Source organism: Pezoporus wallicus, unplaced genomic scaffold (assembly GCF_028554395.1).
Source record: "Pezoporus wallicus isolate ANWC-B61680 ecotype Strahan unplaced genomic scaffold, APGP_CSIRO_Pwel_v1 contig_4816, whole genome shotgun sequence".
In the NCBI taxonomy this organism is placed as follows: Eukaryota; Metazoa; Chordata; class Aves; order Psittaciformes; family Psittacidae; genus Pezoporus; species Pezoporus wallicus.
The window spans coordinates 1,617,912-1,634,746 of record NW_026640990.1 but is presented as its reverse complement, the minus strand read 5'-3'; the positions used below and the strand labels follow the sequence as shown (position 1 = coordinate 1,634,746).

Below are 16,835 nucleotides of genomic sequence, written 5' to 3'. Positions count from 1 at the left end.
TCTTGCTTCAGGAATACTCTGTCAGTGAATTTCATAGGATAATTATCTGTTGTTAAACAAAACTCCAGTTTTCATTGCTCCACAGTATCTCATTATGAGGTAAGCATCTATTGCATCAGCTGTTTTCAGCTCTCAAAGTAGTGTAACTTCTATATTTTCTATATGGAAATCACACAGTTCCTGTAAGGATTACTCCTTTTTCCTAGTTTTTTGTTTGTTTGTTTGTTTACTCTTGCTTATGGAAATATTACGGATGTGGCAGCTAAAGCTAAACACACAGCTCAGTGTGGAGCTAGGTATTAATGCAGGGATTGCCACTATGGATGAGCCCAGTTTTTGTCTAGCTTAGCTTTATATCTGATAGATGCCACTGGGAAGTATTTCAAAGGAAAGTACAATACAGCCTTCAGTAAGGAAATAATGCTCTTCCACTACTGGTCTTCTAAGTTGTGCCATAACAAATGAGTGTCTGTATGGCTACTTATTTTTACCCAAGGTGCAGCAGCTGTTGGGCTTTTCCTTGCAAGCATAAATATCTAATCCTTTCTAATATCCTGCTGTTCTCGTAGTCTCAGTGGTGTCTTGTAACAGTTTCACTTCGGGTTAATCAAGTACTCTAGGAAAAAGTTTTTGCCTTTATCAATTTTACGTGTGTTGTCTTTTTAATTTCACTGAATGTCCAGGAATGTAGCTTTACTTCTCCTTTTCTGCCATTCATTATTTTCTAAACCTTGGTATTGTCTTCCCTTACTCATCTCTCTAAAGCAAACAACTCTGAATGCCTCAGTCACTTCCACTTGATTTTGCATGCTTTTAAGAATTTGTATTTTGGTTTGGTACCTGCCCTGATTTTGAAATGTACTTTGAAAGGTGAGAATTCTAGGCATAATCCTGATCTGTAGGTTGACAATAGGATATTACTTACATAATTCTGATTCTTTTGTTTAACTATTTTTGCATTTTTCATTTCATTTTCTCTGGTGATCCCATGTGTACTGGAAAGGCTTCAGGGGGATGTTCAGAGCTATGTAGCTTCTCGCAACACCTCCCAGAAATGTATCTTCACTTACCTGAGCATCCTAGAGTGCTTCAGTCAGGATTTATCTCTGTGCTTTCTATGTTATGTTCCAATGAAAGGGCAAGCTGTGTGTTTTGAAAGCATTTTAGTTGAGTTAGTTTTTGGTTTTTAAATGCTTGTGTATGTATATTTGTCAAATACAGGTGAAGGGCAGGCATTTGGAGTGGAATGTTATTAATTCAGTAGTGATCTGCTCCTTTTTAAAACTATACTAAACTGTCTGAAATGAAGCTCAGTTTCTTCCTGCAGAGAGGTTTAACTTACGGCAATTGCTATACAACCTAAGCTATTTAAATAATAAACTTTTGAGGAGTTGATCTTGAGATGCCTCAGTACCAAAGTTTAGTCTCTGCATTTTGAAAGTCCTTTTTTCCAGAATACTACCCAAACCTATATTTATCTAGTTGTGGCTGAGTGTCATCTATGAAGATGCAGTTTGTCACAGGGAACTGGAAAAGGGATTATCTCCTGCATCAGAGAGTGCTTCTTTAGCTGGTGGCTTTTCATTATTTTGCATTAAATGAGAGCTGAAAAATAGGAGTCCAGATTGCTAACCTATTTTTTCTTTTTTTTTTTTTTTCTTTTTTTTTTGGGGGGGTTATCCCTAGATCTAAACGTCCAGTGCCAATTTCAACCACAGCACCCAGAATTGATACTCCCAAGGCTGTAATTCCCCACCAGAAGGTATGTGACAATTTCTCTTCAGCCAAAGTTGATACCATTTTTATCCGCCATGGTGAAGGTAAATACTTACTACAGGAAATAGCTTTTGCCCACCCCAAATAAGTAAGCATTGAATGAATGCACAGTCAGCAAAGCTGTCATAATGCAATGTGATCTGTATGTTGATAATTTCTGATTAGCAGAACCAAAGCATCCAGCTGTCCTCTGATGTTATCTGGTCTAATCCATTCTGAGCAGCTTGTTTTCATCTGGGCTGCAAGAGGCTACCAAAGCTTCTCAAAATTTGCTTTTGCAGATTCTTGGGGAAAAAAACATTAGACTGTACCTGAGCGTGTTGAAGTCCTGACTACAACTGGAAAGATGCTGATTTGGAATGAGAACATTAAGGCATTTGGAAGCTTGCATCATATTGTATTCTTGTCACATTATTCAAAAGACACGGGAATAAAAAATAAAGAGGATAAGTCAATTTAATGAATAACGGTGGCAGAGGAACTGGATGCCTTGGTTTCTGTTGTCAAATCTTGTCATCTTCCATAAAATAAATGTTTGTATCAGAATAAATAGCATTCATTGACTGCACCTGGTAACTCATCATCTGTATCTTTGGGCGGCACTGGGGAGCAAGGGTACCTGAAAGATGTTATGTATCCTTAGGCTCAATCACTGCGTAGGACATTTCTATTGCTGATGCATTTAATTAGATAAATGGAGAGGGGGAAATCTCCATTTCTGCAACTTTATCCCTTCTGTGAATGCCAGTGTCATCCCTAACATGTTGTGTAAATAAGAAATACTGAAGATCAAAATACATGGGGAATTAGGTGATGTTCTACTAGTTTTGGCAGTTCTGACTTCCATAGATACAATTTTAAGTTATTTTCATGAAAAACGTGTTTTCCACATTCAAAGCTCAGAAGATAACATCATCCCTGTAACCAAGTTTGCAAATTTGGGCAAAATAACAGAAGAGAACACACTTGGGCAGATAAATTTGATTCAGTTTTATTCTCTCAAATTTGAAATGAACCTGTCTGGCTGTTTATTAGTTGAGGAAGAAATAATACTTTTTTTTTCTCTGGACCTAGTAAACTTTTTGTCCAGAGGAAATGAAATTTAGAATTGATCTTGCTCAGAGTTGTTCCTCCTTCTATCTTGATTTTATAAAAGTTAGCTTGGAGAAAGTTACTGGAAGAGTTACCAAACAGTACTTTGAAGTTCCTAGAAGAAAAACAACGGATCATTCTTCCAGTTAGACTGGAGTTCAGCTGCACCAGCAAAGTAATAGATAGCGGAAGGGGGAGAGAGTACTTATTTTCCCTCACGAACTACACAGAATGCTGTTAGTTTTCAATGCAACAAGTAGACATGTTTATTCAGAGTAATTCACCAGCACAAGACTGACAGTTATCTTTTGAGACCCTCAGTAGCACCTGTGCGGGTATGACAATTACTCTACTTCCACCACAGGGACACAGGTTTCTACAACATGAGATTTTCATGACTCTCTATCGATCGGGTGCATTTCTTCCCTGGCAAGTGTCAATTTTAAAATTACTGCCATATGTATTTAAAGCTGTTTACCACACAAAACAGTTTTCTCCCTTAACTACCTACCCTATAGAAAAGTTAATTTCACTCACTGCAGGTTTTTTTCTAAAGGTCCTAAAAGCGCCTTTGGCATGAAAGCTGTAAAGTCACTTTACATGTCTTATTTTAACCCTTCAGAGAGAGATGAGGATTAAGGAACTCAACGTTTTTTTCAGGAGCATGTTTTCTCACACTTGAGAATCGTGTGCATCAGTGTTTAGGAATCACAGAACCATAGGGTGGTCTGAGTTGGAACATGGAGGCCACCTATTCTGAATGGGCTACAGGTAGTACTTGCAATGGAAAAGAGATTTACTGGAGCCCTTCTGGAGGAAAACAGTGGTATCTAGGACAAGGTATGGTGGGAAACAGAGTAGCAGTATTAAGAAAAGTCTTAAGTGCAGGGTCTTTGGCCCAGGAGGAATAGGTAGCAGTAGAATGTTGGAGTGACATTTATGTCACTAATATACGCTAGTAGACAACAGTCAATTTTTAATTGAAGAAAAATTCTTCCTTGAGGGTGGTTTGGAAGGGTATGAAGCATTGAATCACTGGGTAAATCTCAAAATCTGGAATATAAAGTCTTTACTGATACAGACAGTGCTCTGGGAATGTTGCAATAAGGTATGTTACAGTAAATATACTTTAAAAATCAAGGTTTCTGTGTTTGTCCCTTTGTTATTTCTAATAACAGTATCACTGTAGAAATGAAGAATTCCGTGTCACATAGGCAGAAGCTGTCACCTCCACATCACTGCTTGACAGTGTTTAGACTCTCACAGGTCACATGAAATGAAATTGATTGCATTTCAAAAAAGGGCAAAAAACCACATTACAAGACAGTCAGGACAGTGTTGTCCTCAAACATCGAGAGAAGTTTTTCTCACTTTGCTCTGAGTCAAGGTTAAGGCATGGCAGTGTTAGCTAAAAAAATCTGCATGTGCAAGTTCAGTATCTAGTTTAAACCATAAATTTTCTTGTACATTGTGCTGATCCAGTTGCAGCTTCCACTAATTTTCAAGCATGTATGTCTTCTTTGACTGCTATGGTTATGGTTCTTTGTGTCTTAGAAAACGAAGCATACATTATTTTAGAAACATGCAAGGAAGGTAGAAAAACCACAGAGTTCTTCACCATGATTTTTTTATTTTATTTTTTTTGACATTCCTTTCCATTTCATTCCATTCTCTCCATACTTCCTTGAGCTGATGAATATTATGGATGATACAGGTTCTACAACCCTAGGTATGGCGTTAATGAGCTGTGGGGCTGTTACGGGAATGATTTGCAGTTTCACTATTTCCTTAGCTGACATTAGTCTCAAACTTGAAACAGTTTTAATTCAGTCTAGTTAAATCTTTTGGGTTTAGTCAAAACATTTAGTCAAGTCTTTTGCATAGGTGTGGCGTAGCTGGAAGAAGGGGTATAACTAATGCTGAAAGCACTCAAGTAACAAGAAGAGTCAGCGTGATTCCAAGGCTTGAAACAAAGCCTTGGTGAATTCCTGAAGCTTTTCAGAGGGAACAAAACTTGGTCAAGCAGAAGCTATACAGCTGAGCATAGCTTTAACATTTGTCCTTTTACATAAAGGTATCAAGGCAGCCTCTTTAATTTTAAAGATATGACTCTGTGTTGTCCTGTTTATGGAACAATACTGAACACAGTTATTCCAGAGACCCAGTGAGGATCTCATGATGCTTATGACTTGTTTCCTGACAAATTTGGGAATCTATGTGGTTAAGAGAAAAGAGATGAAGGAGTGACTGACTTTTTAAGTGAAGCATAGGATGGAAGAGCTGGCTGAGCTAAAAGCTGTTTGTTGGATGTCTTTGTGCAGTCATTTAATGTCATGGTGCCACCATTTCCTTCTTTCTGTAAAACTTTTAAGGTAATAATTTGGCATGTTGGGAGGTCAAATTCATTAGTATAGCATTATTCATTATTCATTAGAAATGAATAAAGACTGTACGGTCATAGATAAATAGAGCATGGGCTGCTAAAGGAAGAGGAGCTGAAAAACTGGTGGTGTGTTTTCCAATATGAATTTGTTTCTCTCTTCCCTGATACATAAGGAGCATTTGCCTTTCATGGAAACTGAATGTTTATAAAGAAAAGAATAATAATATTTCGGAAAGGCAACAGTCTGAGACTTCATTTATCAGTTTTTGAGCTCATTCACTGACTTTACAGTGGGACATTAAAATGCAATTTTCCCCTCGTAGTGAGGGATTGCTGTAGATCTCAGCATCCTTCTCGAGGGAAGAATCCCATTGCTCAGTGTCAGAGCCCCCTCTTCTGGTCGGCCGAAGGGTAGCGTCAGACTTGCATAGTTCGAAATGTTAGCTTGCTTTTCCAGCCGCAGAGAGCGCAACAGAACGGGATAAGAGAGTTGTGAAGCAGGGGAACGTTTGTTGCTGTTGGCTGCATTTCATGTGATGTAATGCTAAAAGCCGTGCTGCTGATCAGTATTAGAGATTTGACCTTCACATTCAGAAATGAGTTCAGAAGTGCTGCATTGATCTGTTTTTGCCACTGAACTGGAGGAAAGGAAAATAATCCTAAAATATCCACTAGGAATAAACTGAATGAGAGAGTCTTTGACAATCACAAAAGGGAAGAGGTAAATAAGATGATTATTGGGTAGTGAATCTTTAGCAGACATTATACAGCTGCTGTCTGAGCAGTTCCTGTTTGATCCCTTTCCCCCTGAACACAGCAAAAGCAACTACCTTAAAGCTACCATGAATATTAACTCAAAATGGAGAATGCTAACCTGGCGCTGCTGGGTTCCTGGGAATTCTAGTGTTGAGTTGTCAGCGTGCTGGTATTACAACTAGAAATTGTTTAAGCAGTGAAACTAAAATTCCACTCATGCCATAAAGGTGAGCAAAGTCTTTTTTTTATGGTAGTCCTGTATTTTTCCCTTTGCCTACTGTTAGTGTCCAGTACTACCAAAACTATGAAAATGCATTAGGATTAAGGAAATACCTGGCATTCATCTCATTAGAAGTCAAAACTGATACTTTAAAATCAGATCCCCTTGCAAGTCCTCTTATTAAGGGGTATGGAAAAGGAACCCGCAGTTAACTTAGATAAAAGCCACAGACTTCTCAGGGCAACAAAGTATAACTGTTGCATATCCTTTTTCTTCTCTATTGCCTCTGTATTTTATTTTTTATTAAATATTTGGTTTGTCCCTCCCTGCTAGCATGTAAAAGTCATTTGCACAAGTGATGGCTTAATTTATGAACATGCCCTTGTGCATTCGTGCCACTTTTACAACATATTTTTAGAGAGAATCCCTGTTTTCTGTTTGTTTAATACTTGGAAGCTTGTAGTAGGCCACTTAATGGTTGGTTATTTGCTGGTGTTGATGTCAGAGTATAATGACTGAAGTATGTAATTCAAATGTATTTATTTAAGAAGGCATAGTCTGTAAAATCCTTTTAGGATTATCTATTTCTACAGCCTCAGGCAGCTATTAATGCCAGTTAAAATCTCTTCCTGTTTATTCCTAAGAAAAATGTTCTCAATTCATTTTATCTGCCTTACATTTTCGATTCAAAACAAATGTATTTAATGTCATGATTAATTGCATCCTTAGACATTTAGGTTTTTTTTTCAATTAATTTTAATTAATCTGGCAGTATTATCTGTAATTTTCAAATGTAATCTCCCTAAATTTAAATATGCAATATAGAAAAAGCCAAAAGAAAAATATAAAATATTTCTCTTTCTAGTGATCCTTAGTATCAATATCAGTAAATAACCAATACTAGCTAAAGTAGAAAATCAGAGGCCAAATTATTCTCTTAGGCCTATGTTTCCTGCAAGGCTATGGGGGACATGTGTGTAAGATGTTAAAGATGGTGATTGAAGCAGTTGCCAGCACAAGGAGGCAAAATGTCACTGCAGGCCACCGCCTGCTCTTGTATTGCTCTTCTTCAGGATAACATCCCCTGACTGTCCCTGTTCTCCAGAGCTGGACTGCAGCATGCTGCCAGCATTACTGGGGGACCTCTTAACTGTGAGTGTGCATTGTGGCATCTGGGTACCAGTTATGGCTGCAGTGTAATCTAGGTCCAGAGGGAGAGGTTGAAGTGATCTTTCTCCTGTAGCAAAAAAGCCCAAGTTAGGCTGGAGCCAGGAGCTTCTGAGATAAATTACAAATTGATATTATAGCTCTAGAGAAATTGCCAAGCATTCACATAGTTTATTGGGTACCTCAGCTGTTGATTGTATTTTTCACCCAAAACATGTAATTACAGGCAAACAGCAGTGAAAAATGAAACAGCTTTTGAAACCATAAGATTCATTATTTTAAAACATGTGCTAATGAGTTTCCCCACTCAGGATGCTATGTTCAAAATGCAGTCATTAGAGAGATGTTAATCAGTGTTAGAATCATGCTATTCATGTTCCGGTCACTGAACCTTTAGACATTAAAGAATAAGATAACTGAGAGTAAAGGAATAAAATGCTCACCTGAAAGTGAAGTTTGCATTCCTCTTTGAGAAAATTGTCCATACTTCCAAAAAGTACAGAGCTGTGGTTACTACATGCTGCCAGTAGCTGGAGTGAAATGAGGCAATTTAACCATAAGGGAGCTCTGTGCTTCCACAGAGCGTTGAGTGCCCTCCAGTCCTAGGGATTTAGATGGTGTTGCACCGTAAGGAGTTGAAGCAGTGATAGGGTGTTTTAGGCAACGTGAATATTGAAGTTTTACATGAACTTCCTCAGAACTCGTGCCACAACTTATTTCCTGCCTTGTGTTGCTGAAAAGGCAGTATTTCTCTTTTTTTGATAATTACCTTTTATTTTGGTTTCACAAAGCTGCATTAATAGCAAATCATTTATGAAACTAAAGCATACTACTTCATTTTTCCAGCATAGGGTTTTGGTAGAATGTTTCTAATCTGAGCACCAGCATAGACTTCTATGGGTACAGCTATTATGGGAGATTCCGGTGACTTCCACTAAGACAATACATCCTGCTGTCCTAGTTAGGAATATTATCTGGGACATGACTGTGGGATCATACACTCATCATCTACATACTCATGCACATATTCCTTCAGGTGAAAATTACGCAGAAATGATCAGAATAGAGGCATCCTGTCTGTTGAGCAGTACCTGTTGTCGAGTCCTGTTGGTCTATCTGCTAACCATGCTGCATGGCCTAATTAGCATGAACCAGAGCCTATGAAAGCAATGCAGTGTGTGGGCTTCAGTAACTTGAAATGTACTCATGGAAAATAGAATGGTGTGGTTTACAATCATGTTTTTTATAATAATGGCATTGACTTTTATGTTTGTATACTATCTCAAATGATTCTGACCTCAAGACTTGAAGATTTCTTAATTATCCTGGCAGTTAGTGATCAGTGTTGTCTTTATATAAAACTATTGCTATGAGGTTGACAAGTAGCAAATGCTCTTTTAATGTTAAGCTTTATTTGTTGGTTTCAACTAAAACCCAGTTAAAAAAATGCCTGAGTATGTTTTGCTTCCCTTATTTTGAAACAATGCCTTCCGTTGTTTAAATCTTCCCTTAAAGGTTGGGTGCTTTGACTCCAATCTATTTATTGCAAGCTTATCAATATGTTTAGAAAGCATTAATTGCAGATATGTTATTTTTGCATGTGTTCTATGATTGCTGTTTTCTTTTTTTCTTTTCTTGGCTTGCATGTTTGCTACTACAGGAACCTGCTTGGGAAATCAATGGCAACAGAACAACCTTCAGTCCTCTAACTAACACGGCGACTGGGCCTGTGGGTAGTATTTTAGCAACCAATGGAACGTTTTCAGGCTACCTCAACAAGCAAGAGATCAGCTTTTCAAATAGCTCTTCCTACTTAAAGACTACCACAGTTAGATCTTCCGTGTCCTCTCAGTCTGTGACTCCTGACATTTCACCTGCAAAGAGTAATCTAGGTTCAAAGCTAAGCCCTGTATTGACTGATGGCAATAGTCCTGTACACCAGATGAGCCCTGCAAGGCAGTATAACAACCCTATTGGCCTTTACTCAGCAGAGACTCTAAGGGAAATGGCTGAGATGCATAAATTAAGTCTCAACCGAAGGGCTTCGGAAGGTGGACTTCCTAGAGGGTAGGTAATGTGGTAAAATATTTAATATTAAAATAAGTAATGAATTTGCTGAAAAATGAATGTAATAGTACCTACCCTATTGTGTATCTGTCTGGTAATCATGATTAAAATCTGGAACGATCACTGCAATTTCCAGTACCCCCGAAAACATACACACAGTACCATTACAGAATAACTCTTGGTCTTTGGTAATTGAATTGCAATATGGATTGGCAGTAGTCACCAGAGCATGAGGAGAACGCTATGACTCATCTCAGGGTTGGCATTTAGCGATTTAAACTAATGCATGTAGTCTCGTAGAACCAGCTATCACTGCTGGCCATTATAGAAGCTGCTATAAGACAGATCTGATCTTTAGTACTTTCCTAAAGAGAAACTGCAAATCTGACATGCTAGTCAGCTGGCGTGTCTGCTGTAATTCTTGCCTTCCTATGCAAAATGAGTCAAAATTGCAGTATTTTGGATCCTCTGGTCTGAACCTTGTCGGTCTCACATCTGTTAGCTTTACTCTTGTATGAAACAAGGAATGATTTCTAGGTGCTACCAAGGTAGTTTGATCCCATGCTGTCAAAGTTTTCAGTGTTAACTCTGTTGCAGATCAACTAGTAGATTTGTGAAGTGGGGAGCTGGAACTACAACATGTGAGAAAAAGCAGAGTGAAACAGTTTTCCTGTTTTTCCTGTCTTCATGTATTAATTTGCAAACAAATCTCTAATTTGTTTATTTGGGTTTATTTAAAATAAAGATAAATTTCTTATTATAATATGGGGAAGAGTGTACTAGGGACTTGGCTGTATAAGAAAAAACAGGAAATTCAGACAATCCACTTGAGGTCTGATAGAAAATGCATATATTCAGGTATGTTACATTCCACTGCAGAAGCTCTTTGCAAGAGTAAAACTAGGGGGTTGTTAAGTTGTAGTGAAGTAAGGCTATTTTATCCTTATTACAGAGCGTATATCATGTTCTCGATGATTCAGGCAGTTTAGATGATTTGTTGAAACTCTCTTGAGCGCTTGGCATTAACAGTCTTAATTAACTTATCTGAAAAAATCCTATCCTCCTTTCTTATACTGGGTAATTAAGAAAAGCAATTAGTGTTTAAAAGAAAATCATTTCAGTTAGTAAGCAAGATCAGCAAAATAAACCTCAGAATGCTTCCTTGTTAATTTACAGTTTGCTTGAGGAAAATGACATATTTCAATATGCAGAGTTTCCGGGGAGTATATCTCACTATCTTTCTTGCACTATCTTCACATATCTCCTTAACATCTGCAAGGGCAAGGGTGAAGGGGCTGTATTTTGGGTGGCTCAGCATTCTGACTGTCTGTGTTACCAAAATTACAACACAGCTGCATCCATTCTCTTGATTCCAGAGGGCATTATGATTGGACGACATTAATATGACAGTGATTGCTGGGGTGCATAAAAGGTGAACCTGCAGAAAACACTTCACTGTCTTCACTTTGCTGCTTTTCCATGGTTTATGTCTCCTTTACACATACACGTTAGTGCATGTTTGTGGCAGTGCACTGCATTACAAAGCAAGGGTCTACCTTAGAATAAATCTGAGATATATTTTATTTTGATCAAAATTGCAGGGAGTCGCTGTCTGTCTGCCTGTAGTATCTGCAGCACCAATGAACAAATCAGAAAATTTATGAGAGATCATGTAACTGTTCCATAAAAAAAAAAAAAAATCAGCCTTTATCCTGCAGCCCAGAAACATTCTGAAAACATGAAAGGGCCCAGAGCTACAAAGTACATGTGTCTTTTCAGACAATTCCTCTGAGAGTTAGAGAATTGTACATCTCTGTTTACATGCAGAGAAAATTCAGAGTTCAAGAATCCTGTCATTCCTGCTCCCACTTGAGTGTTACCAATGAAGTTAGAGGCATCTTCCTCACTGCTTTTTAAAGCGTAACCTGGAACGTGTAACTACCCTGGGACTTGGTATCATCCATGATAGTATTGATCTCATTATGGATATACATGGAAGAGTGCACAAGGAAAGCACTGTGCGCTCTGCAGAATCATCTCTGCCCTTTGTTGTGGATGTTTTTATCATATAGTACAACATGAGATGCTGCATACAGATAGTGAAATTATGGTGCTCCAAATCTCTTATGCATTCGTGAACATGCACTTGGCACTATAAGCAAATTCAGGTCTGGGGTTGATCTTAAAGGATATTTTATATTCCAATTTGGTGTCCTTTTCACCAAATCATTTAAACTTTATTGTGTGAATTGCTGTTAGAAGCTTAGCTAAACCCTTTGGAAAATCCTATCAGAAAGGTAAAATAAATTTTGAGATTATTTCCTTGATCTGTGAAGAAGAATAACAAAGTATCTGATTCTCTGATGCAGTTTTACACTAAAGCTTTATCACCCTGGCACAGGGTGAAAAACAGATGTGGCCTGTTAAGTGTGCGGAACCTGATGTGCTGAAAGCCCTGGAAAAGGGAGTATTAATAAATACGAAGAGTGAGTAATAGCTTGTAACGTGGTTCTTTTTCATTCCAGTGTAAGTTATTTTTCACATTGTAGGTCAAGGGCAGTAAATACCTGTCCCACAAGTATGTGCTGGGTGGCTTGGGTTACTAGATTCTGACTGTGTGACCTCTGAGAGCAGCAAGTTGGGTGTTTCATACATGTCCTATTTAGAATCAAGCTAAAATAATGTGTGGCTCTGAACTGGAGCGAATTTTCTCATCATGTACTGAACATAAGGAGAAGTAAAGCTTTACTCTTTCTGAAGGAAGCGATAGTAGCCTCTTCACATCTAGAAAAATCTTTACTGAGATTTTTAGTAAATTTTTCGAGCTGTTCTTAGTGTGTGCACATAATGTTTTTTATCATTATATCATTATAAGAACATATATGCAAAAAAGTGGTTCCTTTAATTAAGGAAGTTCTACCCTTAAAGTATTATTTTAGACTAATAGAACCTGGATTAGAAGATTAAAGCAGGCATGGAGTCCACTTCAGAAAATGATACTATTACACTATGTTTCATTGTAAATGAGTGCCCAGCTGTCCTGCACATACCTAAAATGGATATAGGATCACTGATGTGCTTACAGGCTGCAGCTTGTTCCTAATATATCTCTCCTGGCCCCTGGGACAGACTGATATATTTGGCTTAATGTAGGGTTTATAAAGTTACAACATTCACGAATCCTAGAGTCTGTGGTTGCTTTTCCATGGGAATGCAGACGTGCAAAGCCTGTACTGCAGCTTTGGCTCATTAGAGTGTTTTACATCATGGAAGAGGCAGCTGGATGAGCTAGTGCAAAAGGACTTTATGTAGAAAGAAGCAGTAATATCAAAGGTTCTGTAAGGCAAAAGCAGAAGGAGACAAATCCACTTTAAATGTCACTCTTAACAGTATGACATTGTTGTCCAGTATTTCGTATCAATCCCAGATCCAGAAATGTTACAGCAGTAAGTTGGAAGATTCAGTGCCCAGTTCTATCAACAGCATTCTGTGCAGCTAAATAAGAAGAAATGTTTATTAACTGATGCTGGACTCTCTTCCTCTTTAATTTGTGCAAAATACAATGAATTACTCTTTACCCAAGAATATGAGCAAAATACAGGTATTCTAAGCTCTGAGAAAACTAAGTTAAAGTCAGTGTCATAGCCCGTTAATGCTATTTGTGCAACCAAAAGAAAGAGTTATTAGCAAATAATGTAATGCAACAGTCTGAGCATGCTAGCTGTTCATCACTCCCAGCTTTGGCCTGAGTAAGGCCTATGTTGAGTTTTGTATTAGGTTTCTTTGGAATTGCTGTGCAAGCCACCCTCACTTCTTGTTCATGCAGTGAAGCATAAACATATGATTTTCTTCATACTGTGTACGTACCAGATGGAATAAAATATCCTGATACGGGTATCCAAAAAAACACAGAATGCATAGACTTGCTTCCTTTCACACGGAATAAATTAGAAATGACTCTTCTGAAATTAATCAGCTTGCACCACTGTTGGCATAATGTAGGTAAAGTCAGATTTAGGCCAATAGTTTGTTAAATACAAAGGTGTTTTCCTTAGTTTTAGGTTTTAAACACTCACCAATATATTCTTTGGATATTCTCCAGCATTTAAAAGACAAAAACGTCAATCTTGCAATACCAACTTTGAAGGTGGCCTCAGGAGAAGATTTCAACCCTGAATATGTAATATCTGACCACTCATTTGATATTTTCAAATGATAATTTGCTCAACAAGTGCTTCTTTGTTCCCTTTGCTCCCTCTCCCCATACACTTTGAGAATAGTACTTTTAAGGATGCATGGCAATAAAATAATGTTCAAGGGTCAGCCAAAATGCCATGGTACCCTACTAAGTCCCAGTGGATCAACTATATAATCCCTGTATTTTTTCCTTTCTTAATCATGTTGGGGTTTTCAGGCATGCATTTACTTTTTGTTCTTATTTGTGGATGGTCTGAAAAAGCTTTAGTAAGCTTCTGTAAATACCTTTTGCCCTTTGCACTCTAAAAACAATTGACTTTTTCTGGTTGGTTTTGATGTTGTTTGTTCTCTTTCTCTTCTTTTAGGTCATAACCAACACTGCTGCCAAGTTAGTATCACTTCTGTCTAGTTCCAAGTATTTGTGTTGTGCTGTATGCGTGAACGTTTCTGGGGTAGCATGATCCCTTGTGTTCCTGCTGTGTCTGCTTGCAAGTGGAAGTATTTTTAAGAACCTTTTACTGGCATGGCAAACATCATGCACTGCCACTGGTGTCCAGTGGGGCTCCCTTCTAAGCACACCACATGTTCAGCATTTCTTGGTGATGTTCTAATGCTGCAAATTGAGTTAGCATCTGAGCTTGCTCAGTTCTTGTAAATGGTTTCAGATGTTTTAATTTCTACAGCCAGAGTTTAATTCTTCCTAACTCTTTAAGCAGTCTTGAGGCCTTCAGGATTTGGAGAACCTTATCTGAGCCTTTTTTGGTGTTTTATTAGTGATGTATTTTTAGCCTCAAAATTAATTTCCACTCCACTAAAATTCAACTTGAGGTTGGTATAAGATACTGATATGGAAAATATCTAAAAAGTAATTTAACTTAGTAAACCCAAACAAGAAGCAACTATTGATTTGTAAGTGTGATTGGTCTGCTTTATTTAGGAATATTGACAGAGTCCTCAGCTTTGATGTTTACTTTTCTAGGGGCAGAGTATTGTCTCTCAGTTCCTGCTTTCTGACTCTGAACTGATTGTTGTTCAGAAATTGCTGGAGACTGCGTTAAATTCAGCATAAATAATTTTACTAAATAAATGTCAAATTTAAACTGACAAGAGGTCAGAAGTAGTAGAATACATAAAGTTGAAATAATATTTAATATAGATCATTCCCACTGACCTGGCGTTCTGTGTGATTTTAATGAGGTGTGAGTGTGACGTCAGGCAAATGATGTAACTCCTTTGGGGTGATAAAATTGTACAGTTTACACTGATAATTACGGTGTTAGAAGGTAGAAGTCACATCATTGGGGTGTTTTCATTCTTACCTGCTTTGGGATTTATTTTTTCTGATCCTTTTGCAGCTTAGTAGGAAAATCCCAATTATTTTGCAGACGTGCTCCAGCTTTCGCTAGGGTCTTGCCTCTGCCAGTGTGTCTTAGAGCGTAGCACCTCTTACAAACACTAATCATCTCTTCTGTTTATGTCCAGAGTTACAACAAAAACTCTGCAGTTGAAAACACTGTATGCCTTTCTCTTATTTTTTTTTATGGGAATCCTGTTAACTTTAGTGAAAGTTTTGCCTTGGTATGTGTAATGTGACTAAAACCTCTTGAAAGACACCACTGAAATTGTTTAAATACCGTAAGTGGAAGCCTAAATCATGACTGTGCTACTGTTAGGGAAGTATAGGGTGTTCTAAGATGACTAGCTTTTATTTTTCTAATTGTGGAAACCAGTTGCTTTGAACTTTGTTCTCTAAAAGTGGCGTATTTAACCTCTGTCTTCTCATTCAGTCTTCTCAAATTTTTGGTATAGAATCTCTTCCATACTTCTAACAGTGTGGAGAAAAGAGAACACTAAATTCAAGATCTTGAGGACCTGTGTGTTTGTAATTATCATGTGATCATTTAGGGTATTACGAAGAAAAGAGATACCGTTGTTAAAGTAAGGCATGTGCATGCTGGAAAGTCAAGATTATAACAACCTGCATGTCTCTGCATATTACCCTCCAACAGATGATGTCAGTATAATAATAATATTGTCAGGATTGAGGAACAGAGAGATATTTTAAGTGTGAAAATGTCATTTTTAAAAGATGATTTTTCACTCTTTGAATGCATAATGCAGTTTCCCAGTCCCCTCCCTTAAAATGTTGATGTATGTAACTAAAGCCTGTGGCTGTAATGCAGCATGTGCTTGTTTATGTCTTTGTTCCTTGAGCATGTGGCTTTTAGTGTTCTCTCAGGTATGTTGAATGATGTGTGACTGTATCTTTCTTACTGTCAATCTTCAGTCAGGGCATCCCACCAAACAAAAGGCTGAAAACATAGAGAAATCCCCTGGCTGGGTTCAGAGCTGGCACATCACCTTTGATCATCTTGGGGAAACTAAATCAGATGGCTGCCAGCTTTACTTGATTTTCCTTTTTCCTTCATGCCAGGTTGAGGGTTCAGTTTGAACACTCATCCTCTGGGGCTAACCCACAGCAGACAGGCACAGTATTGTTCCCTTGCCAACCAGAGAAGCTGTTCAGCCACAGGAAAAAAAAATCAGACAAGGACATTATATTAGCTGATAAACTTTTGGTGTAATGGTTTCAAAAAGAAAAGGAAGAATGTTCGATCAAACGGGATTAGATTTTGCAGATTTTTGGGGGGGCAGACACATAATCATTTCCAGCTTTTGGGCTCAGTTCAGAATGAAACCTTTGTGAAATACCCGTTATTTCCCAAAGGGCAGAATTGTCAGTTTTGCCAAGTTTCATGAGCATACAAAATCTATACTGCTGGCATCCTGCTGCTGTCAGGACAGGACCAGCAGAGAGAGATTCATCGGATCTCCCATAGGCTGGGGAAGAGCATCTACTCCAGTGACTGACAGCTGAGGTTTAGCTTGCTCATTGAGACTTCAGGCAATAGTCAGTCCTAACTCTCAGGCTAGAGCATGTACAGGTAGGCACTGCAAGGAAGCCAGGGGCTCTTTAGGTGAAGTGTGACTCATTCTGTTGCAATGGAAGCTTTGATTAACTTGCTTATGGCTCATTTTCTCAAATAAGTGTCCTTCCTTATAAATGGAGCCACTGGAGCTACTGGAGCTGGAGCTACTCTTCCAGCTGCAGTTCTGTTGATTGCAATGTAGGATATTTTGATCTGAGGCTGAGCATTTATCATGCTCTGGCAACAC

General features: G+C 38.1%; 1 protein-coding gene across 15 annotated transcripts in view; it reads left to right on the top strand.

Annotated features, from left to right (window-relative positions):
• The window catches only part of LDB3 (LIM domain binding 3), a 123,746-nt gene that overhangs the window by 50,332 nt on the left and 56,579 nt on the right, over positions 1 to 16,835 (top strand). For 11 of the 15 annotated variants that reach the window (XM_057421503.1, XM_057421506.1, XM_057421501.1 and 8 more), the window contains exons 4-5: positions 1,687 to 1,762; positions 9,055 to 9,461. In XM_057421503.1, coding sequence (XP_057277486.1) covers positions 1,687 to 1,762; positions 9,055 to 9,461 — 483 coding nt within the window. Of the gene's footprint in view, positions 1 to 1,686; positions 1,763 to 9,054; positions 9,462 to 14,023; positions 14,047 to 16,835 lie in introns of all 15 variants that reach the window. The other 4 variants (XM_057421511.1, XM_057421512.1, XM_057421508.1 and 1 more) reach the window with 1 other exon arrangement.